Below are 25950 nucleotides of genomic sequence, written 5' to 3'. Positions count from 1 at the left end.
ACATCTATAAAAATATCTTTTTAAAAAATCTTAAAAAGCAATTCCAACACAGATGTAGACTGGGATAAGGTCTCTACTTAAAAGGCTTGTTGAAAGAGGAAGGTCTAAGCAGGAGTCTTTGGTGAGATACTCAGGAGACTTTGGCGAGATACTTTGTCAAAATCTTTTTGTCAGTTTCTGCTAAGTATACATGTATAGCAGAGACTGCTAACCTGGGACCATGGCACCTGGGACCATGGTGAGGGTCCTTTTTGGGGCCTCCAAGATGAACTATAATCCCTACGTAGAATGAATTGCTGTAGTTCAACCTGGATTTTTCAAGTGCATGGACAATTGTGATCAGACAATTGCAGTCTAGAAAGAGCTGTAAGTGACCAGTACAGATGAGTACAGGGTAATGAACTGTTTGCTGGATTAGGTATCCTGTGTGATCAGGGATTGATAAAGCAATATATATGAAACCCAAGGGTCTGTGGCCGTTGCAGAGATATTATGCATTTATTTTCATTGTATGTGATAAATATGAAAGGAAAAGATATTTACATTTTCAGAAGCTACATTTACATGATAGATATTTAGGTTTCATTACTGCTATGGTGGATTTCAATTATCAAAATTGAAAGAATACAATCAGATGATTCAAAAAGTTTTTGTTGTTAGATACTCCTTTGTATTCAGATCAGGCCTGCGGACAATAATGTAGCACTTGGGAATAAAGATGCAGCCCAGAAGCCCAGCACTGGAGGCCAAGGTGGAGAAGACTTGCACAGCCACCATGTATTTCCCCTTCGTGCTCAGGTAAGTGGGCACAAAGGAGACCCAAACACTGCAGAAGACCAGCATGCTGAAGGTGATCAGCTTGGCTTCATTGAAGGCCCCAGGAAGCTTCCTGGCGAGGAAAGCTACCATGAAGCAGATGGCAGCCAGGAAGCCCATGTAGCCAAGAGCACCATAAAACATGGCAGTAGACCCTTGGTTGCATTGCATGATGATTTCTCCAGATTGGGAGTGCATGTCAGAGTCTGGAAATGGGGGAGAGATCCCCAGCCAGATGATGCAGATGACAACTTGGACACTGGAACAGGAAATGACAATGGAGTTAGCCAGACTCTTCCCTAGCCATCTCCTCACCCTGTTCCCTGGCTTTGTGGCCAGGAAGGCGAGCACCACAGTGATGGTTTTTGCCAACACAGAAGAGACAGCAATGGAGAAGATGATGCTGAAAACTGTTTGTCGGAGAAGGCAGGTTGCTTTCCTTGGCTGGCCGATGAAGAGGAAGGAGGACAAAAAGGAAAGCAGGAGGGAGACGAGGAGAATGTAGGAGAGGTCCCTGTTGTTGGCTTTGACTATTGGAGTTTCTAGGAATTTAATGAAGATTCCTAAAACAAAGCCTGTAGTTAAGGACAAGAATAGGGCAAAGGAAGCCAGGAGGATCCCCAGAGATTCTTCATAGGACAGGAAGGTAATAATCTTGGGGACACACTGATCTCGATTCTTGTTTGGATGTTGATCTTCTGGACATTTGCTACAATGCCCTGCATCTGAGGAGAAGAAAAACAGAAAAGTGGCTTAAGAATCACTTATATCCATAATAATTTATTACACATGCAAAAAAGATATTGATGTAGAGGAGATCAGGAAACATGAACTTGTAACAGGGAGTGAGAGATAAAATTTTCTGTGTTTATTATTATTTAATGGTTATGCTTTGATCCTGCCTTTCCTCCAAGGAGACAGAAGTGGTGCACAAGGTTTTTCTCACTTTTCATCACCCCAAAACCACTTTGTGATATAGCTAGATGTAAGAGGGAGTGATGTCTCCACAGAGCATTTTAGATCTTTTGCCCTGTGCTAAAGAAACACCTCTTTACCTTGACCTTTGACAGTTAATGGATTCCCAATCCACTCCAGTGTCTGGAAACTAAAGAATAGTCTGCCACAAGTTGCCATGTTACAGTTGTTAGAAAGATAACTGCTTTTTCATATTTCATTTTTTTCTTAAGCGATTTCTTTTTACTGGTTTTATATTTCTTCCATGCAATGCTCATAGTAGCCCTAATGCAAAATTTAGTCTATTAGATTGTAATCATTTTCATAAAGTTGTCTATTTTGTTTCATGATTTCACTGCTTTTCCATTCTCAATTTTTCAACATTTGTCTATTATGTGACAGGGGAACGGCTGCAGCACTAGGGGACTGAAGAAGACCTGCCCTGGGAGTGACCATCTGAGTGCTTGCTGATTGCTCCTTTGGGTTGCTGTCTCTCAAAACAGCTGAAGTCCCTGATAAGTGCTGCAAGGACTGGGACTCCCTGTCTGACCCTTGCTCCAGAGAGAGGCTGCTGTTAATCTTGCAGCCTCTTGCATCAGCTGCTGGCTGGGTCAGGAGGCATAAAAGACCAGCTGCCCTTGGGTGGTGGGCTGCTGGCAGTGAGGTCACCACCGAAGGAGCAACACCAAAGGGAATTGCCCCTTGGGGATCCTCTTAGCGAGTCCCTAGGGTGAGGGCACTACCCCCTTCTGTTACATTTTTTTAAATTTTGTTTTCTGTTAAACCAATCTACAGGAGATTGGTGGTGGGAAGGGCATGTGGTGCATGTGTAGTTGTGTGCAGGGTGAGACCCTGTGCAGTGAACTGAACAGTAGGAGAAAGTCACCAGATGCCTTCACAGAGTGAGAGTCTGTAACTGGCAGAAGGCTGGCCCTCCCTGGGTGTGAGACAGGAGGGGGAGTAGATGGGCCCTGTGTGAAAAAGTTTGAATGGGAATGACTGTTCCCAATTCTCGCAGAGGCCTTCTGGGATAATTGGCTCTGGCAGGCTTTGTTGGTGGGCTCATGTTGGGTCCATATCAGGTGTTTAGGAGGAGTCTTAGTACGGAGGAATATGGGCGATGCCACCCCAATTTCAGTGATCATGGGTAGAGGGAAATATAGCCATGGGGATGTGGCTATCTGCGCCTTGTTCCTTGCTTGCACTCCTCTCATGGATGGGTTCCTCGTTGCTCATCTGCTATGCCCATTGGCCTGCGTGTGTTGTTGTTCAATGCCAGATCGGTACACAATAAGACCACTCTCATCCATGATTTGATTGGGGATGAAGGTGCCAATTTGGTATGCATTACCAAAAGTTGGGTGGGTGAGTTTGGAGGAGTTGATGTGACCCAGCGTTACCCATCTGGATACATGGTGCAACACCAGCACAGGCTGCAGAGATGGGGGGGAGGAGTTGCTGTGGTCTACAGAACATTCATCTCTGTCACCAGGAAACCATTCTGTCTTGAAGCTGGCTGTGAGGGCCTGCACCTGATGTCGGGCCAAGGAGACAGTAAACTAGGGTTGCTGCTGGTGTACCATCCACCCTGCTGCCCGGCAGCTTCTCTGACCGAGCTGGTGGAGGTCATCTCGGCTGTGGTGTTGGAGGAGCCCAGAACGATAGTACTGGGTGATTTCAATGTCCATGCTGAGGCTGCCTCTAGTGTTCCGGCTCGGGACTTCATGGCCTCCATGATGACCACGGGGCTGTCTCAACTTGTTACTGGCCCAACACATAGGGCAGGTCATGCCCTCAACTTGATTTTTGCTCCAGATGGAGGAAGGGGTGGTCTGGAGATAGCTGGGGTGGATGTCACCCCATTGTCATGGTCAGATCACTTCCTGGGGAAGTTTAGGCTTATGGCTCTGATCCTTCCCTGCAGGGGTGGTGGACAGATTAAGATGGTCCGCCCCTGGAGCTTAATGGAATCCACAGGGTTCCTGAATGCCCTGGCAGATTTCCCAGTAGATAGAGCAGGTGACCCTGTTGAAACCCTTGTCACGCTGTGGAACAGCGAGGCGAGTCAGGCTCTTGACATGGTTGCCCCTGAGTGCCCTCTCTGGCATTGTGGAGCCTGGCTTGCCCCTTGGTACACCAGTAAGCTAAGGGCAATGAAACAGGCTGGATGAAGGCTAGAGCCAACTGGTGAAAGATATGCTATGAGGTTGATCTGGCATGAGTAAAACATGATAACCGTGCCTACTGTGTGGTAGTGAGGGCAGCAAAGAAGGCCCACTTCTCTGCCTCCATCACATCCTCTAGTAACCATCCAGTGGAGCTTTTCTGTATTGTCAGGAGTCTGTTGACATCAGCTCCAGGAAACGGAGTTTTAGACCCTTCGGAGATCCACTGTGAATTGTTTGCAAGGCACTTTGAAGGTAAAGTTGCTCACCTCCATAGCAGTCTTGATGCCCCATCAACATCTACTGTAGTCCCCAATGAGGTGTCCAGTGAAACATCTTGTGATGATGTGGCCAGCAACGTGTCCTCTGGACCCTTGCCCTTCTTGGCTTATTAAAGCTTGCTGAGGGGGTCTGACAGAGTGGATTCAGGGTGTGGTCAACACATCATTGTGGGAGGGAGTGGTTCCAGCTGCCTTGAAAGAGGCGGTGATCCGACCACTCCTGAAAAAGCCTACCCTGGACCCATTGGTTTGTGACAACTACCAACCGGTTGCAAATACCCCCTTTTTAGGGAAGGTGATTGAAAGGGTTGTGGTGCAGCAATTGCAAGTACTCTTGGATGAAACAGATTAGCTTGACCCATCCCAGTCTGGTTGCAGGCCTGGTTATGGGACTGAATCGTCCTTGGTTGCCCTGATGGATGACCTTTATCAGGAGAAGGACAGGGGGAACGCGACCCTGTTATTCTTACTTGATCTCTCAGCGGCTTTTGATACAATTAACCATGGTATTCTTCTGGGCTGACTTGGTGAGATGGGTATTGGAGGCACTGTTTTACAGTGGTTCCGATCCTATCTACAAGGTGACTCTCAGAGAATAGCATTGGGTGACTGTCTTTTGGCCCCCTGGCAGTTCTGCTGTGGGGTGCCGCAGGGTACCATCTTGTCTCCCATGCTAACATCTATATAAAGCCCTTGGGAGTGGTCATCAGGAGCTTTGGGGTGAGGTGCCTTTTACCTTGTTCGGCTGATAAGACAGCTGCAGCCGTTTCTGGACCGGGATAGCCTGACCACACACTGGTAACCTGCAGACTGGATTACTGTAATGTGCTCTATGTGGGTCTGCCCTTGGGGTTGGTCCGGAAGCTGCAGCTGGTGCAAAATGTGGTGGTGAGACTGCTCACTGGGGCAGGGTATCACCAACATGTCACCCCACTGCTGAAAGAATTGCACTGGCTGCCCATTTGCTACCGGGCCAAGTTCAAGGTTCTAGTTCTGGTATACAAAGCCCTATATAGCTTGGGACCAGGATACCTGAAAGATCATCTTATCCCTTATATACCCAATCAAGATACCATCTTATCAGGAGGTCTGTTCTGCACAACATAGGAAACAGTCCTTTAGTGTGGCAACACCTACCCTGTGGAATTCCCTCCCCTTGGATATTAGGCAGGCACCATCTCTGCTATATTTTCGGCACCTATTGAAGACTTTCCTCTTTTAACAAGCCTTTTAAGTTGAGACCTATCCCAGTCTGTGTCTGTGTTGGAATTGCTTTTTAATATGTTTTTTTAAACCCTTTTCCCCTAAACAATGTTTTTAATGCTTTTTATTTTTTTTTTTTTTCAATAATTTTTATTCAGATTTTCATAAAACATACAAGACAAAATCATAAAACATTCAAAGACAAAAAACAAAATCAAAAATAGTTAAACAAAAAGAAAAAAAGAAAAAAAAAAAACAAAAATAAAAAATAAAGAGTAAAATATTGACTTCCCATTTGTCAAAGATCAAATCAGTTATAAGTCTATAATATATAACAATCCTGTCTCTTAAGTCATATTATAAAATCACTTTCCTCCAGTAGTTATCTTACTTAATCATCAAATCTCATAAACATTACTTTATTCTTTCCACAAAAAGTCAAAGAGAGGTTTCAATTCTTTAAGAAATATATCTATCATTTTTTTTTTCCAGATAAGCATATCGATTAATCCATCTCATTACTAATTATGATAATCTTATTGTCATAACCATAGTCAAAATAAACATTTCAATTAATCCATCACATCAGAATCTGTTAGGTTCAATAATTTCAGTAGCCATTATTCTATTATCTCTATTAGTTCCATTTTCCATCTTCCATCTTCAGTAGTCTTGTTAAGTCCAGTAATTTCAATATCCAATCTTCCATTATCAGTATTCCATAATAATCTTGCTGTCAAAGCCATAGTCATATAGTAAGAGTCTGATGGGGATTACCTCTATCCCACATATTTTCTTGCCATCCATTCTGAATAGGTTGCTGAAATACTGCTGTAAAATCATATCTCTGTTCTTTTTTTCAAAATACACTGGGTCATCTCTTAAAAGTTTTTCCATTGTCACATGGCTGCAGTTAATTCCATAGATTTTCTCTATATTGGGCTCCATCACATCATTCCAGTCCAGAAGATTATCCATGCCATTGATAACTTTATCTCTAGAATCTTCATTCATTTCTTCAGAGATAACATTGAGTTCCAAACAATAGATTTTATTTCTAAAGTCCATAGACTCCAAATCTTGTTCCTGTTCCACGTTGGTTCCAATCTCCGGGATCTCCTCTCTCACAGGGACCCCTATTCCAGTCTCCAGGGTCACCTCTCTCACAGGGACCCCTGTTCCAATCTCCGGGGTCTCCTCTCTCACAGGGACCCCTTCCAGGGTCACCTCTCTCACAGGGACCCTTATATCTTTAATCTCCTGCTTCATTTTACTCAATTCAATTTTCATTATCTCAATCTCATCCATTATTTTCTGAAACATAGTTATTTCCAGATTTTCAGCCACTTTCTTAATTGCCATTTTAAAAGAAAAATATAGGAAAACCACTTCTTATTTCAGCAACAATTGGGTTAATACTCCAAACTTGGTGACATCACAGTATAAACAGAGCAGACAGCCTTATCTCTCCAATAGTTAAGTAAACAAAATGCAGTTCCCAGGATCGAAACAATTAATGGCAATCGTCAAGAAACAGATTCGTCAAAATAAAATAGACCAAAAAGAGAGTAGTCTCAAAACAGTATAATATTTTTCAAAATAAAAATCTGGAATAGAAATCCCTCTTCTGTGTATATCTTTAGAATGCAAATCCAGGACAGCTTTTTGCAACAAAAACAGAGATAAGCTATTAATTAGTGCGTAGCAGAGAGAAGTTATGGCTCCCCAGTGAGATGTCAAAAACTGATCAATCTGGCAAATCTCTTTTAAACAGCAACAATTTAAGTCAAGTAAAAGAAAAATATAGAAAGAAGGGTGCTTGCCTGTTAGTGCGTTCTCTCTTAGAAGATAAGGTGAACGTTCGCTTTATCAGATAGAGCTTGCTGTTAAAAATCCGTCCCACCTTCGTCGGCTGGACCTCGTCCCATAAATTAATGAGATCTGGTCGTCCCAACAAAAATAGGCTTTGAGGTTAATCTCTTCGTTTCTCCCTACCCGGGAGAAGTTTAATCAGTCAAAAAAAAAAGAAAAAACTGACTGATATATCTGAATAAGCTTCTTTTGAGGCAGGAGCCCGTCTCAAAAGCAGGCACAGGCTAAGTCACCCTTCCCGGAAGTCTTTAATGCTTTTTATTTAAGATGTTTTTAAATCTTTTTTTAAAAAAATGCTTTTAAAATTGTTTTGTTTTAATGTATTTTAAGGCCTGTTTTTATTTATTTATTTATTTATTTATTTATTTATTTATTTATTTATTTATTATATTTCTATACCGCCCCATAGCCGTAGCTCTCTGGGTGGTGCACAACAAAAAAACATCCAATATACAAGTAAAAACATATATCAACAACTTAAAAACAATATACCAAAAGTAGTAGAACATAATTAAACATATAAACAACTACAACACAAACCTAAAAATATTAAAAACGTATTAAATCAGTTAAAAGGATCAAGATGTTAGATGTTAAGTAATTAAGATTACTAAAATATTAAGAGCGTAAGTGCAAATGTAGGTGTTAAAATAGATGTTAAAAATGTTGTTAAAATGTTGTTAAAATGCCTGGGAGAACAAAAAGGGTTTTACCTGGCGCCGAAAGGACAGCAATGTTGGCGCCAGGCGTACCTCATCAGGGAGAGAGTTCCATAGTTCGGGGGCCACCACAGAGAAAGCCCGTTTTCTTGTTCTCACCTTCCGGGCTTCTCTCTGGGTGGGCCCCCAAAGGAGGCCCTTCAATGTTGAACGCAGAGTACGGGTAGGTTCATATCGGGAGAGGCGTTCCACCAGGTATTGTGGTCCCAAGGCTTTATAAGTCAAAACCAGCACTTTGAATTGAGCCCGGAAGCATATAGGCAGCCAGTGCAAGCGAGCCAGAATCGGAGTTATATGTTCACATCTCCGAGTCCCTGTTAACAATCTGGCCGCTGCATTTTGCACGAGCTGCAGCTTCCGAACTGTCTTCAAAGGCAGCCCCACGTAGAGTGCATTGCAATAGTCCAATTTTGAGGTTACCAGTGCATGGACAACTGAAGCAAGGTTTTCCCTGTCCAGATAGGGGCGTAGTTGGGCCACCAACCGAAGTTGGTAGAAAGTATTTACGATGTTTTAAAGTGTTTTTAGCATTTTTTTTGCTGTCCCAGGGTCCTGCTGGGGGGAAGGGCGGGATATAAATCAGATAATAAATAAAATAAAATAAATGTTTACTAAATTTTTGGGCAGTGCTTGCTGAGGCCTCCCTTTGTGATCTAGACCAGCCTTTCCCAACCAGTGTGCCTCCAGATGTTGTTGGACCACAACTCCCACCTTTCCTGACCATTGGCAATGCTGGCTGAGGCTGATGGGAGTTGTGGTCCAACAACATCTGGAGGCACACTGGTTGGGAACGGCTGGTCTAGACACTGGTTCCTCAAGGTCATTTCTTTCAACCTACTTCCTGAAATTAAAGAAGATGGAGCCAAGAAATGACCCATGTTCAACAAAAATTATTTAGAATCTTCCTAGAAAGTTTCTCTGACCGAATACCTGCTCTGTTTATTTTGTCCAAAGGAATTTCCTTCTTCCTTGGAGTCACCCACCTTCCTGAGTGGAGATGGTCCCTTCCACACACGGGGCACAAGCATAGCAGCAAACCGGCTCTCCTTCTTGAATCACCTTCTTGTATCCAGGGAGGCAGCTTTCAGTACACCTGGAGCGAGGCACCATCTAATGAAAAATAGAAGAATGTGCATCAAGAGGAAAGTCTTGGGTGCATTAATGTCTATGGAGTTCATTCATAGAGACTGGAGAGGATCTCTAGTACCACTGACCCCATGCACTTTTTCAGGGAGGCACTTTTGATGCAGTAGGCATGGCAGGGAAACCTCTTTGGAGTGTTTGCCTGCTTGTATGACTATTCCTCCTCTCTCGACATAACTACGCTCAAAGCAGCAGACAGAAGATACAGAAAGAAAATATAAATCCCAGAATAAGAGTAATAATGAATAGGAGCAATATGACAGTAATTAGGTCCCAGAGTTTGATACAAAAGCTTCTACAAAACCTCTGTGCAATCAGCACACGTTATGATCTAAAGAATGCTTATTGTTATTGAAAGATAAACAAAGCTTCACACAACTTTACAAGAGCATATGAAGAAGAAACCTGGCAGAGAGACTGTCCATGGCCCAAGGTCACCCAATGAACTTCATTGTGGCTGAGTGGGGTTTTGAACTCTGGTCTCCCGTGTGCTAATTTAGGCAAGATTGACAACAAACATTTATTACATCATTATTCCACTTTCTTGACTTCTCTCAAAGATTCCTGGGAAGGGTAGCCTGTGAAAGGTGGTGAGAGTTGTTAGGAGACCCCTATTCCCCTCACAGAGCTACAGTTCCCAGAGTTTTCTTGAAAGAGGGACTGACTATTAAACCATTATGTCAATTATAGCTGTGTAAAGAGAATAGGAGTCTCCTAACAACTCTTGGCACACTTCACAAACTACACTTCCCAGGATTCTTTGGGGGAGCCATGATTCTTTAAAGTGAAACAACAACAGCAATAATAACAACTCCCCCTTCACCATTAGGTCATAGGGCAGGTTACAGAAATATAAAATTCAGTATCAAAAACAATGTTAAACAATTAAAACACATCACTTTCACAAGAATAGGGTGGGCCCTGAAAACATATTTCTCAAATGGCCAAGGCCAGTGTAAAGGGGTGCTTCTTTAGCATTCACCAAAAATTGTAAGCGAAGGTGCCAGATGCTCCTTTGTAGGGAGGGTATACCATGAGGGGCTACCACAGAGAAGGCCCTCTCCTGGGCTGTACTGTAGGCTTCTGTAAAACGTAGTATTGAGAAAGTTTCCAGAAAGATTGTAAAGGGTTAACGTGTGCAGCAGCTCAAGGACAGCTCGAAGGAGAGGCTGCAGCTGGCACAGAGCAAACCCTGAGTATAAAGCCTTGGGAAAGAAACCGCAAGGTGTGGGGGGTGTTAGTAAGTGGACTAGAACTGTATCATTGATTTACTTTGCCTAAGGGATCAGTAAAGATCCATACTTTACATGACTCGCTTGTTGTCCATCTTTATTCTCTTCGTCCGTGGGCATTCAAGTACATGGGCATATCTTGGGAATCTAGAGCTACACAACAAGGGTTATGGGCCCAGACTAGAGACCCGGATTACCCAGTTTACAAGAGTGCCAGTGAATAAGAAAGAACAGTGAGTGCGGAAATACGAAAGCTGACAGACATAAGAAATTCGAAGGATCACTGTAGTAAAGCATGCCAGGATGGCAGTTTCGCTTTCAGCTGGAATGCCTCTTGAACACCTGACAGAAACAAACTACTTGAGTTGGCGTTTGAGGATGCAAGCATTTTTGACAAAGGAGGATGTATGGCAAGTAGTGGCACACGAACCCCCATCCGTTCCACCACCAGAGCAGTGGATTCGACTGGATGAAAGAGCAAGGTCGTTTCTCATATTGGCAGTGGATGATTCCCAGTTGCTGCATATACAAGATAAGCTGACAGCAAGGCTTATATGGACTGCTCTTAACAAGGTGCATGTAAGGAAGACAGCCAGCAGTAAAATTCATTTAGCATGAAAACTCTATCAAATGAAGCTGACCGATGAAGTAAAAATGTCCACACATTTACTAGAGATAAAGAAACTGTTTGCTGAATTGCAAGAAAGGAATGTGGTTCACACACAATTGCAACAAGTGTATATCATTCTCTCTTCATTAAACACTTCCTGGGACCTGATGGTATGTTCATTGGAAGCCATGCCAGATGAAGGGCTGACTGTCCAGTATGTGTCGGGAAAGCTGATTCAGGAATGGGAAAGGTGAAAGGAAGTGGAGGAAAGAGAGAGAGAAGCCGAAACACGAGAAAGGAGAGAAAGAAGAACTGAAAGAACTGATACGAGTACGAGAATTTTCGGAATTAAGGCCTGTTATATCTGTGGTTCACATACACATCTACAAAAGGACTGTGAATCGAGATGAAAAGGACAAGGGAAGAAGGTATCACAAGTGCAGCTAGTGAGTGCCCACAAAAGCAAATCGAAAAGCTGCAACAACAGAGACATTATTGAGTGGATAGTTGACTCAGGGGCTACTCACAGTATGATTACAGATGAAACATTGTTCAAAACTATGATTCCCACGAAAGAGGATGTGGTACTTGCTGATGGTACGCACAGACAGGTACTGGGAAGGGGAACTGTAAGATTGAATGTACTTAATACTGTAATGACTGATGTATTATATGTACCAGGATTGGAAAGTAATATCTTATCTGTCACGAAATTGAATTCCATGGGTTATGAAGTAATGTTTGGTCACGGAATATGTAAGATAAGAAAAGGAGACAGTTTGTTTACAAGGAAAGCTAAAGAATTCACTGTTTTATGTAACACAGAGCCCAACAGAACGTATAATAATGATTTCAAACGAGAAGCCTCATGATAGGTGCATTCATCTGTGGCATAGAAAACTAGGCCATGCTTATTTCAGCATAATCAGAAAGACACCAGAGAATAGTGAGGATATAAAATTCAAGGAGTGCAACAAGCATATAGATTGTGAAATATGCAATCAAACTAAGGCCACAGTAGCTCCTATACTTAGAGAGGCTAAGAGTGACACAACTGGACCGTATCAAACCATACATGTTGACCTAGCTGGACCATTTCAAAGGTCACAGGGTGGAGCCAAATATTATCTCATAATAGTAGATGATTACACCAGGTTTTGTACTCTATATTTGCTGTCCTCTAAAGATGAAGCAGAAGGGAAATTGAAACAGTTTATAAAGAAAATTCAGGTGCAACATGGCACATACATCCGTCAAATCTGATCAGACCAAGGTGGGGAATTCACCAGCAAATTATTCGAGCAGTATCTGTTACAGAAAGGGATAGAACATGCTTTGACAGCCCCATTTTCTCTGTTTCAAAATGGAATAGCAGAGAGAAAAAATAGGACTCTGCAGGATGCCATGAGAGCCATGTTGAGAGACTCTGACCTACAAAACGCATTTTGAGAAGAGTGTGTGTTATACGCAAATCACATACAAAATAGGTTATTTCACAGAATAATAAACATGTCACCATATGAACGGCTTCATGGAAGAAAACCCAGACTACAACATATTGTGAGGTTTGGAGCCAAGTGTTGGGTGCATATTCCCAAGGGTAAAAGAAATGGGAAACTAGCCCAAAGAGCAGAGAAAGGATATATGCTAGGGTTCCAGAATGCATATTATCGAGTCTGGATACCAAAGCAAAGAAGGGTTGTGCTTAGTAGAAGTGTCAAAGCTCAGGAACAAGAATGGGATGAGACTGTGTATGTTGATCTAGGACACTCTTATAGTGAAAATACCGAAAATGAAATAGAGACAGGAATAAAGCAAGAGGAAGAGGAACAAACCCTTGCAAGCCCTAACGCAAGTAGCACACAAGATCACAACCTGAAATAACACTTAGGAGATCTGAAAGGGCAAATATAGGGAAACCACCAAAAAGGTTTCGTATTAATACGCTACAAGCTCAAACCAGAAAGGGAGTTGAAGGGACACCAGAAAAGGATGAGGATGAGCAGCACCTTACAGAGGGAACTGTGTATTTCACCTGTATGAAACCAAATCAAATGCATTAATTGTAAAAACGTGCGAACTGTATATGTAACTGTCTTTGTGGAAAGGTGGGAGCTGTAGGCTTCTGTAAAACGTAGTGTTGAGAAAGTTTCCAGAAAGACTGTAAAGGGTTAATGTGTGCAGCAGCTCAAGGACAGCTCGAAGGAGAGGCTGCAGCTGGCACAGAGCAAACCCTGTGTATAAAGCCTTGGGAAAGAAACCGCAAGGTGTGGGGGGTGTTAGTAAGTGGACTAGAACTGTATCATTGATTTACTTTGCCTAAGGGATCAGTAAAGATCCATACTTTACACGACTCGCTTGTTGTCCATCTTTATTCTCTTCATTCGTGGGCATTCAAGTACATGGGCATATCTTGGGAATCTAGAGCTACACAAGATGTACTCCCCTCCCAAACTTCTGAGGGTAGCGGAAGTACCAAGAAGCCCCCTTCTGCTGATCTTAACATCCAAGAGGGCCTGTAGGGAAGACGACAAATATTTGGGGCCTAAGTTGTTTAGAGCTTTAAACGCTAACATGAGCACCTTAAATTGGGTCCAGAAACTAATCGGCAATCAATGCAAATGTTACAGAATAGGGGTTATATGAGTTCTAAAAGCAACTTTAGCCAGTAATCTGGTCATTGGTTTTTGGACCAGTGGAAGTTTCTAAGTCATCTTCAAGGACAGCCCAAAGTAGGGAGCATTGCAATAATCCAATATGGAAGTTACCAGAGCATAGAGTACTGTTGCCAAGTCATGTCTGTCCAAAAGGGGCATAATTGATGAACCAGGCATAGCTAGAAACAGGAATTCCTAGCCACTGAGGCCACTTGGGCTTCAAGTGACAATGTCTCCGCACTTCAAGAAGAATGTAGACAAACTGGAACAGGTTCAGAGAAGTGCAACAAGGATGATCAGGGGACTGGAAACAAAGTCGTATGGGGAGAGACTGAAAGAACTGGGCATGTTTAGCCTGGAGAAGAGAAGACTGAGGGGAGATATTATAGCACTCCTCAAGTACATGAAAGGTTGTCACATTGAGGAGGGCCGGGATCTCTTCTCAATCGCCCCAGAGTGCAGGATACGGAACAATGGGCTCAAGTTGCAGGAAGCCAGATTTCGACTGGACATCAGGAAAAACTTCCTAACTGTTAGAGCCATACGACAATGGAACCAATGACCTAGAGAGGTAGTGGGCTCTTCAGCACTGGAGGCGTTCAAGAGGCAGCTGGACAGCCATCTATTAGGAATGCTTTGATTTGGATTCCTGCATTGAGCAGGGGGTTGGACTTGATGGCCTTTTAGGCCCCTTCCAACTCTACCATTCTATGATTCTATGTTAGGTCCAACAGTGCACCCCCACAATTTGCAAATCTGGTCCTTTTTGGGGGAGTTCATCCAGAACAGGACATCATCCCTTCTCCTGGAATCGAAAACATGGAACACATAACACTGCAGTCTTTTCCAGATTCAGCTTGAGCTGGATGTGTAATGTGAATGTTGCCCTAGTCCAACATTCTAACCACTACACCACTTGGTTTTGTATAATGATAGGTACTACAGTGGGTGCTTTCACACATGGGGCTAATAGCGCTAGTTTTCCGGATAAAAAAGGTAGCACTTCGTTCCATATTTCACAAATCCCTTTCACACTGCAGTACCTGTTATACCAACAGTTTGCACAACAGTCTTTCACGCAGAGCACAGTTCTTCTCCCCCCCCCCAATTCGGCCTCACGTGACACCAGATGAGCTGGTTTGAGGGCTGTTCTTTTGGTGCATGGGGGGGTTGAAAGAGGTGCGATTGCAAATGCGATCAGCTGAGAGGTGCGGCAGCGCAGCAGCAGCAGAGGCTCTGCAGCACAGGCTCCTGTCTCAGGAGCAGCTGGGATTGGCTGGGAGGCACGGCGAGGGCTGTTGGTAAGGGCGGGAATGCACTGCATGCTGGGAGGGCTGTTGGTAAGGGCGGGAATGCACTGCATGCTGGGAGGGCTGTCACATGAGTGGCGGCAGCTAGCACAAAACTCCCGCGATCTTCCGTGTCCCCGGCCTTGCTATCGGAATTTTTTGAGGTATCATTTATTGCAGAATTTAGAGCTAAACTTCCACTACATTCCACCAGAATTCCGGAGCTACCCGTTATGTCGTGTGGAAGCTCACATTTTGTGCGCAAATTAATAGGAAATAAATCGTCAGAATAACGGAATAAAGTGCAGCGTGAAAGCACCCGGTGTGTAATGCTGCACTATATTGCATTACTGAAATGAACATTTGTGAAATAAGGATTGAAGGATGGATAGTTGTCTTGCCTTTTTGGCCCATATTAGTGGTGGGATAGAATATCAGAGAACTGTGGGCCGAGAGATTACATTTTGGGTAAATTAAAATAATGGGTGGCCACTGCAAAAGGAAACCCAACCTAGCTCCTGTTGAAAAGTAGCACCACTTCCCACTCAGCTCTCCTGGCAAGGAGGGTAGTCAAGTCAGTATAACTGGGTGGGCCTGGCATGGGGCCCTTCTTAGCTTCTGGGGTCAGTGACCAACCACTCTTTCTGAGCCTCCTGTAAACCCCACATTTTCCTGGTTCCCAAAATGTGTGGGGAACCTCCATGGATATAAGAGGCTCCCTGCTAGTTCCCACACTGGCACTATATTCAGTGGGACTTGCTCCCTGGTAAGTGTGTGAAGGATTGGAATTAAAGTTCCATGTGGATTATTCAGCAAATTATTACATCTTAAAAGTTGTCACGTGGAATAAAATGTCCTCTACCTTGTTAAAATGCTTGGGCCATACAATAGCTTCCGGGTTAATTGTGAACTTTATGTCAGTTGATGCCTCTCTATCAATACTTCCAATTTTCACTCTAACACGAGACTTATTAGGAAACATCACCCAGTTCTCAATATTGTAGTTGACAGGCAGCTCCCCATTCTTATCTAAATACAGACCGCCTATGGAAGTATTCAAAGATTGGATTTCTCTTAAGAAATTGTGAAGCTGGAATGACAGGGAAAACACCAGCATTAAGAAGCTATGAAACTATAATGGATATAGGGTTGCCAGGTCGGAGCCATCCAAAAACCTGAGAAAATGGGGGTGGGCCCTAGTGACATCATGGGGCGGGCCCTGGTGACGTCACGGGGCGGGCCCTGGTGACGTCACGGGGTGGGCCCTGGTGACATCACAGGGCAGGCCCTGGTGATGTCACGGGGCAGGCCCTGGTGACATCATTAAACATGATACATTGTATCAACCGCAGTTGCTTGGAGCATACCATTCAAAAAAAAATTATCTGATCGGAGATTAAAATAGAAATCTTACCTAAAATAGGGTGTTTCTAGGTCCATCTGAAGTGACAAGGTCATTCTTTCTCACAAGCTTAGGGTGATGCAAAATGGAAATGGACTGCCTTCAAGTTGATCCCAGATAGTGTCTTCATGGTAAGCAGTATTCAGACAGAGGTGGTTTACTATTGCCTTCCTCTGAGTCTGAGAGGCAGTGACTGGCCCAAGGTCACCCAGGGAGCTTCATGGCTGTGTGGGGATTCAAACCCTGGTCTGCCAGGTCACAGTTCAACACCTTTAGGGAACATTTAATCTAGCTTCCTTGCTTCTGGCAAGAAGGGTTTACGTGCCCTCAGGCCAGGCCATTATTGGAAGAAAGGAGCTTAGTGTTGCAGAGATGTTAGATGGGAGCACAGATGGATGCCCCTGAAGGCAGCAACTGTAAACATGCTTATTAAGGAACTAAGCCCCATAGAACTCAATAGGACTTACTTCTGAGTAGATATGGTTGCAGCCATGTTAAACAAATTAAACCAGAACTATCACTAGAAGCTACAATGATGAAACTGAGGTTATCATACTTTGGGCACATCATGAGAAGACGTGATTCACTAGAAAAGACAACAATGCTGGGAAAAACAGAAGGGAGTAGAAAAAGAGGAAGACCAAACAAGAGACGGATTGATTCCGTAAAGGAAGCCACAGACCTGAACTTACAAGATGTGAACAGGGTGGTTCATGACAGATGCTCTTGGAGGTTGCTGATTCATAGGGTCGCCAAAAGTCGTAATCGACTTGAAGGCACATAACAACGCCTTCTTGCCTGCACTATCTAAAAGTAATGTTTGTAGGGATGAGAGAGCTGTTTTATGGCACCAACTATCCCAAATAAAAGGCACAATTCAAACCATGTCTGCTGCTACATACATGCTTTAATCTGCTAGCCCATAAGAGACTCCCATGAAAGCACTATAGTCCAGGAGGCCTCCACCTTAGAAAGTGCCCCCACTACATTCCAGATCAGTTCCAGCCTTGGGAGGGGACAACTATATTAATAGGTTGCTCATTGCTATTGTTGAGTGGCAGATGCCTACACAAAAGGCATCAATGTGCCAATTTTACAGTAGCATTAAGTTACTACAAACAAATAATGCAGCAGAGTTACAACACCAGGACTGCACACTGCTGCACCCATGTTACTGCTCCCCATATTGGTGTCTCCAATAATCCCTTTAGCTGTTTAGCAGGCAGGTGGGTGTTCTCACTTGTAATCTGCATTTCAGAAGATCATTAGATCCAGAAGTGTAAGCTCCGAATCTTGCATTAAGATCCACAGACTACAAAAAAAATTCATTCATTCTACACCACGATTCAATCCACAGCCTAATCAATTTGGACAGATACTGAGATGGAAGGGGTATTTAAAAGCCTAAGTCTGTGGGAAAATTCTGCTAACGTCTGTATGCTGTAGTCCTTTAATCCAAATACTCTCTTAGTGTCATGGATATTAACTGAACTTGCTAAGCAAGTTACAGCATGAAGTCTTTTCCCCTGCAAGAATGAGATTTTGTAGGAGGGGAGAAAAAATGACAGGAATTAAGAGATTTCGAGGGGCATGAAAAAAACTGTCATCTCCTACTGTGGCCAGGCTTATCTGTGCACTGATGAACACTCTTCTAGTTGACAGGGCCTTAAATGTAAAAGCTTCTCAAAGCAGCTGTGGCCTAATGAGCAGTTTTAGCAAACAGCAAGGAACCTGCTGGTTAAAATATTACGAAGAATTTTAATATGGGAAAGGCTTACAGGGAGCCATTATCTAATATCTACATTTCTTCAATTTGGTTAAGCTACTTGACTCTACCTTTCCATTTTGATTTTTGCTTTGTGTAACCCAGCGAGGTTTAAAAGCTTGCTGTTACCAAATGGAATTTCTGCCTGCCAAGGTTGAACAAATTTTAAGAATGGAGATGAGTGCATTACAAAAACAAAGTAAAATACAAGAACCAGTCATCATCATATTAAAAAAATACAACATTATACATTAAAAGGCCTGGGAAAATAAGAAAATGTAATATTGGCTACCAAGCAAACTTATCTGGAGAGGAAGATCTATAAAGAGGGTGTCACAACTAAGAAGGCACCCTCTCTGGTCACCACTTGCTTCACCTTGTCATTTCGTAGTAATATTGTGAATTTACAGTGTAGCTTTTTAAAACTTAGAATTCTGAACCCAGGAATAGATGTTGCAGTAGGTCAGTTTGAACAGTCATTTGAGACTTCATAAACCCATGTTTTATGAACCTGGGAATAAGCATCCATTTAAAAAAAAATGTTAATCTTTATTAAGTTAAAATCAGTACAATGTCCAATTCGTTTTTACCTTCATTTATCATAGCAGGGGAACTGGCTCTGAGGCTGCCATGCCGCATGGGCACTGTCTCGTCAGCGGTTGCTAGCCTCAGCCGGTTCCCCTGCTCTGGAAAGGAGCAGCGTGGTGCCGATGGGCAGGAGCGGCCACGATGGGGCTGAGGAGTCTGTGCTTGTGGTCGTTCTGAATCCGGTTGCGGGAAGAAGGCCACTGGTGGAAGGAGCCGGTTTGAGGCCGGGTCATTTGTAGGCCGTCGCGCAGAGGGAGAAAGAGGGGGGGAGAGAGATTTGTCTTGAGTCTGCTATACTTAGTGAAGCTTGAGTCTCCTGTATTTAGTGAGCAGCCTGCCAGCCTCAGCCGATTCCCCTGCTCCGGAAAGGAGCAGCGTGGCGCCAATGGGCGGGAGCGGCCGCGATGGGGCTGAGGAGTCTGTGTGTGCGGTCGTTCCGAATCCAGTTGCAGGAAGAAGGCCGCTGGTGGAAGGAGCCGGTGGTTTGAGGCCGGGTCGTTTGTAGGCTGTCGCTCAGAGGGAGAGAGAGAGAGAGAGGGATAGAGAGATTTGTCTTGAGTCTGTTATATTTAGTGAAGCTTGAGTCTGCTGTATTTAGTGAGCGGCCTGCCAGCCTCAGCCAGTTCCCCTGCTCCGGAAAGGACGGCCGGCCGCTTCACTAAATACAGCAGACTCAAGCTTTACTAAATACAGCAGACTCAAGACAAATCTCTCTCTCTCTCCCCCCCTCTCTCTCCCTCTGCACGACGGCCTACAAATGACCCGGCCTTAAACCGGCTCCTTCCACCAGTGCCGCGGCCTTCTTCCCCCAACCGGATTTGGAACGACCGCACGCACAGACTCCTCAGCCCCATCGCACCTGCTCCCGCCCATCGGCACCACGCTGCTCCTTTCCGGAGTAGGGGAACCAGCTGAGGCTGGCAGGCCGCTCACTAAATACAGCAGACTCAAGCTTCACTAAATATAGCAGACTCAAGACAAATCTCTCTCCCTCCCCTCTCTCTCCCTCTGCGCGACAGCCTACAAACGACCCGGCCTCAAACCGGCTCCTTCCACCAGTGGCCTTCTTCCCCCAACCAGATTCGGAACGACCGCACGCACAGACTCCTCAGCCCCATCGTGGCCGCTCCTGCCCATCGGCGCCACGCGGCTACGGCCTCCACTCACCACCCTCACTTCTGTGGCTGGCAGGAGCGTCCAGGCTCTGCTGCACAGGGGGGCCGCGGCAGTAACTCAACTCCTCCTCCTCTCTCTCTGCAGTCCCTCCCTCAATTACAAAGGGTGGGGCGGGAAGGCGGCCAGCCACAGCCTTCATGCATGCGTGTGTCAATCACGCATGCGTGGCTGAGCGGCACGCTCAAAAGCCGGAGATTAGCCTCTTTAAAGGAACTATGGCCGGAGGCCGGAGACGGTCCCCTTTTGCCGGAGACTCCGGCAGAAAACCAGAGACCTGGCAACCCTAGCTGGATACCTTAACCTTGTTCACTTTGAGCTGTTATTAATTGGGGAAGTTGCACATCTCATCTGGACTCATAAACCCCATTCAGACATTCAATTTTAGTTATTACAACTTTTATAGACCACCCTTCATATAAAACAACAAGGCTGTTTACAGAATAAGACCAATACAAAAGACAACACAATTCTTTTAAAAACCCACAAATGGAAAATGGAAATGGACTGCCTTCAAGTCGATCCCGACTTGTGGTGACCCTATGAATAGGGTTTTCATGCTAAGCGGTATTCAGAGGAGGTTTCCCATTGCCTCCCTCTGAGGCTTGTCCTCCCCAGCTGGCTAGGGCCTGCTCAGCTTGCCACAGCTGCACAAGCACCCCTTCCTTGTCTGTAACTGCCAGCTGGGGGGCACCTGGGCTTCTTGGGACTATGCACCTTGCCCATGGCTGCCCAGGTGGCTGGGCACGTAACCCCTGAGCCACTCACTGTGGGGGTAATCTTTAGCTGCCCTTTACATCCAGGAGACATGAGCGGAGATTTGAACTCACAGACTCTTCAAGTCGATTCTGACTTATGGTGACCCTATGACTAGGGATTTTATGAGGCTGAGAGGCAGTGATTGGCCCAAGGTCACCCAGCGAGCTTCATGGCTATGTGGGGATTCAAACCCTGGTCTTCCAGGTCATAGTCCAACACCTTAACTATAAAAAATTCTATACAACTATAAAATGTCTCTATTAGAGTTGCTAAAAACCAGTGCTCAGAGATGCCCGTGTCAATAGGTATGTTATAATCAGCTGGCAGAATACTGAAGGTGTCTCCTATATCTCCAGGGAAGGTTATTCCACAGGATGGGGGAGTTTTCACATGGAGAGGCTTCAATGTGATCTAGAACAGTGATCACTCAGACTTCTAGATTTCGTGGAGTCCCACACATGCAAGATCCCTCTTCTCTTCAGACCCTCATCTTTCAGTCCCACTTACACAACACCACAGGAGAGGACAGAGTTTTAGATAAAATTTGTCTGTGCCAATTTGGGAATTAAGTGAGAAACAGAAACAGGAGTGGAAATTGCCACCTTTTGCATGATCATTGGAAATCAGGAACTGAAATGATAGAAGTGTAATTGCTGGGGGCTTTTTGTCATGTAAATAATTGTGTTATTTTCTGCATTCAGCTATGAAATAATTGCCTCCCTACAACCATAGTGCTAATTTATTAGCATAGATGCACGTTTTGAAACATTTATCATAATTTAAATAAAAATATCTGTGATTTCCTGAAACAATTGAAGACTTTTTTCATTTAATAAGCTTTTCCAGCAAGATGAAAAGTTCTCTGACTTTCATATTCTTTTTGGTATTTCAGGGTTTGGTTTTGTAATCTCAGCAGCTGTTTTGTATTGGTTTTTTTAAAAATTGTTTTAGCGTTTTTATCTTGTTGTTTTAGTATATTTTAAACTGTGCTGTGGTCTTTTATGAAAGACCAGTATGTAAATGTTTAAATGTAAATAAACAAACAAATTAACAGGGCTGGCTCCAGGAATGCCGGGGCTCTTGGGAATCAGCCTGCATGCAGCATGCACATTGCTGCCATCAACCAAGATGGCGGCAGAGGCTTCAGTCCCTTATGGAAACCTCGACTGCCATCTTGATGGATGGCAACCCTGCATGTGCAGTGCGTGCAGCCACAAAGAACAGCAGAGAAAAGTAGGTGAAGCAGGGGGGATGGTGGCGGGCGGCAGCGGCAGGTGGTTGGAAGCTCTTGTCTTGCTATCCACAGTCCGGCTCATGCCACGGATCGTGGAAGGGGAGCAGAGGGCCCCTCAGGGCCCCCCCAGGGGCTGCTGTAGCTGCAGGGCCCTTGGGCCAGTGCCCAACCAGGCCGCCGTTTGGAACCGGCCCTGCAAATAAATAACAAGGACATCTCATGATAGTGGGGAAGCCTGTCTCCAGGAGGTCTTTGTGCCTGCTAATTCTGTGTTCCAGGCACTCAGTCTTGATGGGGAACTTCAAGTCTCAGCAGAGATGGGGAGGATGAGGAGAGTCCATCTTCAGCTAAGATGGCTCTAAAGGCACCAGAGAAGAATCGCTAGATATGGTGGAGTCTTCTAACCTAAACATAGAGTTCAGAAAATTTGACCTACATCAGGAGCCTCACAAATTGGATTTGCCTCAGAAATGGGCAAAACAAATTGCATCACTGCTTTACTTAGGTTTGGATGCAGGAAAATGATTATCTGAAAGTTGGGACAATGGATTGCAATGTGCAAAAGGGGAAAGGAAATACCTGCCATGGCTGTAGCCTTTGATGTTCCAGACTGGCTCTTCCACCCACAGTCAACATCCACCTTGATCTGGCTGAATATGCAGCATTTAAAGTGTGTGCCACAGCATGAACATTGAAGTAAATGGTGTAGCTGTCTTGAGACAGGGCTCTCTCAAGCTCCTCTTTGGGCAAAGTCTCCAGTTTTTCTTTCTCTGTGCATCTTGTCCGACCTTTCACAGACAGCATGTGCTTTGAATATAAACATTGAAATGCCTTCTTCCAAAACTGATAAAGATGGTAGGAACTTGGCTCATAGTTGCCATGACTGGTCCTTTTTTTGGTATTCATTACAAAGGACAAAGAGCCATGGATGTACTGGTAGTATTCAGGAAGAGTGGACAAGCTCAAGTTGATGTCCTGAAAACCTGTTGCAATCCAGACTCTTCTTCCAACTTCTTTCTCAAGTGTTTTTTCTAGTGCCATAATTGGATTCCATCTCATGTAAGTGTTGTCATAGTAAACAAATACACTGACTTGTGTCCATAATGCGAATGATACCTTTGGCTTGAGTGTTTGATATGGATTATTTTCTGCTAGCCTTTTTATTAAGGCAACACAAATTCCATTGTTGATCATCAGAGGTGTTAGGACACTCAGGAATCTTTCTCCATTCTCATTATCTGGAGCAAAGATACCAATCCATGTCCATCCAAAATGCAGGAGCAATTTGACAATCCCCCAGTACTGAGTTTCTTCTTTGGGGACAATCCGGTAAACAAAAGGGAACTGAGCTTTATCATCAAGAACTTGAGCGTTGAATCCATAACTGACCTAGTGAGTAAAGGAAAAGATTAGTGTCTTCTTTTGTTTCCAGGACAAGGGACAGAAATTTATTAAGCTGAAATGATTAATATCTTTTTTTTTTAAGTGCAATCTTGGGCTGATGAAAGTTTTAATCTGAGACACTTGGAGAGTGCCAGTTTGATGGAGGCTGGGTTTTGCAGAAAGAGCCTTGAATATATAGCTCAGGATTTTCTCACTTTATGATGTTCCTTCTTGACTCCCTTGGAGAGAAAGTAGCATTTTATGCAGCTGAACTTGTCCTTTGTACCTCCATGCCTCCCCCATTCTTTTATACCTGTGGGGTTTTGTAGATGCCTGACATGGCTGAAATCTCTTTTGAGATGACAGAATTGGCCCCTTCAAGAACAGCCAGCAGGTTATTCCATTTTCCACAGTTATAGTTTGGAATATTGTTTTCCCCACCTGCAAGCAGTTCTAGCATGGCATCGGAAGTCATTCTTGCATCATAATGGTTCTCATAGAGGTTGTAGCCCAGGGTGATATTGGGTAAGAACCTAGGATCCTGGTTGATCTCCTGGATGGTGAACAAGAAGGACAAGATGTGCCAGTAGTACCTAGGTGTCAAACTGCAAAAAAATCAATCGATTAAAAAGTGTTAAACTGCTATGCACCATTTAATGAAAACAAACAATATTTGACCTCAAATAATTCTTTGTATGTTTGTACTGGGGGGTGAGAAGAGGTATATTCTTGTTGGTCCAAATCCATTTGCCACTTAAGAATAAAACTGGGAAGATGCATGCTCAATTGCAGAAGAGGAGAAGCACATAGCCTTCCAAAGAAGATAACTGAATAAAAACAAGCATTCTATGTATGTTCATGGTGAAATCTGGTGAAATTGCTTCAAATGCTGCAATTGCTTCAGAGGTCCCGGCTACTTCAAAGGGCCTGCATAAATGTCCCTTTGCTGAAATGGAGAGCTAATTCTCTATTCTAGAAGGTGAATAAGGCTACAACCCCAGCCCGCCCTACTAACCTGGGAGGAAGCCTTATTGCATCAGCATAACATATTTTTCAGTAGATATGGTGAGGATAGTGCTCACCATGACATTGCAAGACAGTGAAAGTCACTTTCAGCCTGACCAGTTATGGGCAGTCCAACCCTTCAGTGAAACAAACTGTAAGAGGCTACAAGGACCCTTTCCTTGAGTCTCCCTTGTACAAGTAAATCAGCTGAGTATAAGGATGGACAAATCAATCAGATTCAGTTTTCTCAATTTCTCATGTTTCCATTCTCAAATTCAGTTCTCCACATTTCTTCTAATTAACACATTTTTGTAGGCAGTTTGGACTAACATACACATTTCTGCAAGCAATTTCTCATCGCATAATGCATTTCTGTATGTTATTTTCACCCCGTCTTCATTTTTATGCACACTTTCCCCGAACATATGCATTTTTGGAAACATTTGTTGGTTGGTGCACTGCATCACAAAATCTGAACGAGAGCAAATTTGGAAGGAAGGCTGTGTTTTGGTTCACATGTCGTTTCAGAAATTGCAGATTTGGCTTGAAATGCAAACTGAATTAAATTTCTTGCCCACCCCTAGCTTAGAGGCATAGCAGTGACAGGGAAGTCTTAGGAATGTGGGTTGATGATGCTCAGAATGATGGACTGATGTTGGAAAAAATGTTTCCTCAAACTATAATTGCATCCAGGTGTAAAAGAGATACACACAGGCCCTCTCCAGCAACACCTAGCCCCTGTGTATTATCATGCAACTGCTGTGTTCTGGGGAATTTGGGGGGCAGCCTGGATACAATTGTAGAGCTAGATAGACTAAGACAGGGGAGTGGTACCACCCTTCTAAAACTTCTCTCCTGGAACATTGCTGGATGGTGACCTCCAGTTGGGATCCCCACGAGAGATTATCACTAAAGTTTATGGCTAGGTATTTAAAGGTCTGCACTTGATCTAAAACTAAATGCAGGGACTCAAACTTCCTTGCTTATTTGAATAGATTTGATATAATTCTGTTCCAAGAGACATGGGGCTCATCCAGACGACTGTAAAATGTGTGACATGGTTGCTTTGTGTTTTCATTGTTTTTTGGTCATCCATATGATGCTGTACGCTTTTGCGCATTTTGGCGTGGTTAAATCCGCTCCTGCAATACCACAGATCATGTGATTTCCTTTTTTAAACCGGGAATCATCCACTGTACCTTCAGGCGCTTGGATGCAATACCACAGACTTTACAGCTGTGGGCGTTTGATGGGCGGTTCCCCATATCCCTTCTCTCATTCTCAGCCAATCATGTATTTCCACTGTTGCGCATGTACGCGAATGTCCGGGGAAAGCCCAGGAAGGAACCTATCAGAGCAATGGTGTGGTGTTGGGCCCCCCCCCGCAACTTCTACTGTGCAGATGCAAAAAAGCACATTTGCGCAGAAGCAGCAAGAGTGGTTAATTTTTAGCCAGCCTGCAAACTGTGTCCAGCTGGTTTCCGATATGCACAACAGCCGAGGATTGGTAGGCGGGGAGGGGGAGTGGCAGTTATCTACCGGGAATCTTTGTGTTTTGCCAGACCCCCTCTCCATGAGACCAAGTTTGTGGATTGCATGTACTGGAGGTTGGGCCCAAAGGGCAGTTTAGGGATTCTGCTTGTGTACCGCCCACCCCGCTGCACAGCAGACTCCCTGACTGAGGTGCTCGAGGTGGTCTC

At 44.2% G+C, this 25950-nt stretch overlaps 1 protein-coding gene across 1 annotated transcript; it reads right to left on the bottom strand.

Moving 5' to 3' along the window:
* Nucleotides 1–639: 639 nt before the first annotated feature.
* Nucleotides 640–25370, bottom strand: LOC133378994 (vomeronasal type-2 receptor 26-like). Its single transcript, XM_061613606.1, has 6 exons — nt 25359–25370; nt 23687–23798; nt 18699–18896; nt 15804–15985; nt 8994–9120; nt 640–1541 (listed from the first exon to the last, which is right to left on the bottom strand). Exons 1-6 carry the CDS (start codon nt 25368–25370, stop codon nt 640–642), a joined length of 1533 nt encoding a protein of 510 aa, XP_061469590.1.
* Between the last annotated feature and the right edge of the window lie 580 nt (nt 25371–25950).

The sequence above is a fragment of the Rhineura floridana genome, chromosome 3, assembly GCF_030035675.1.
Source record: "Rhineura floridana isolate rRhiFlo1 chromosome 3, rRhiFlo1.hap2, whole genome shotgun sequence".
Classification (NCBI taxonomy): Eukaryota; Metazoa; Chordata; class Lepidosauria; order Squamata; family Rhineuridae; genus Rhineura; species Rhineura floridana.
Note: the sequence above shows the minus strand (reverse complement) of the source record. Positions and strands in the feature narration are given on the sequence as shown.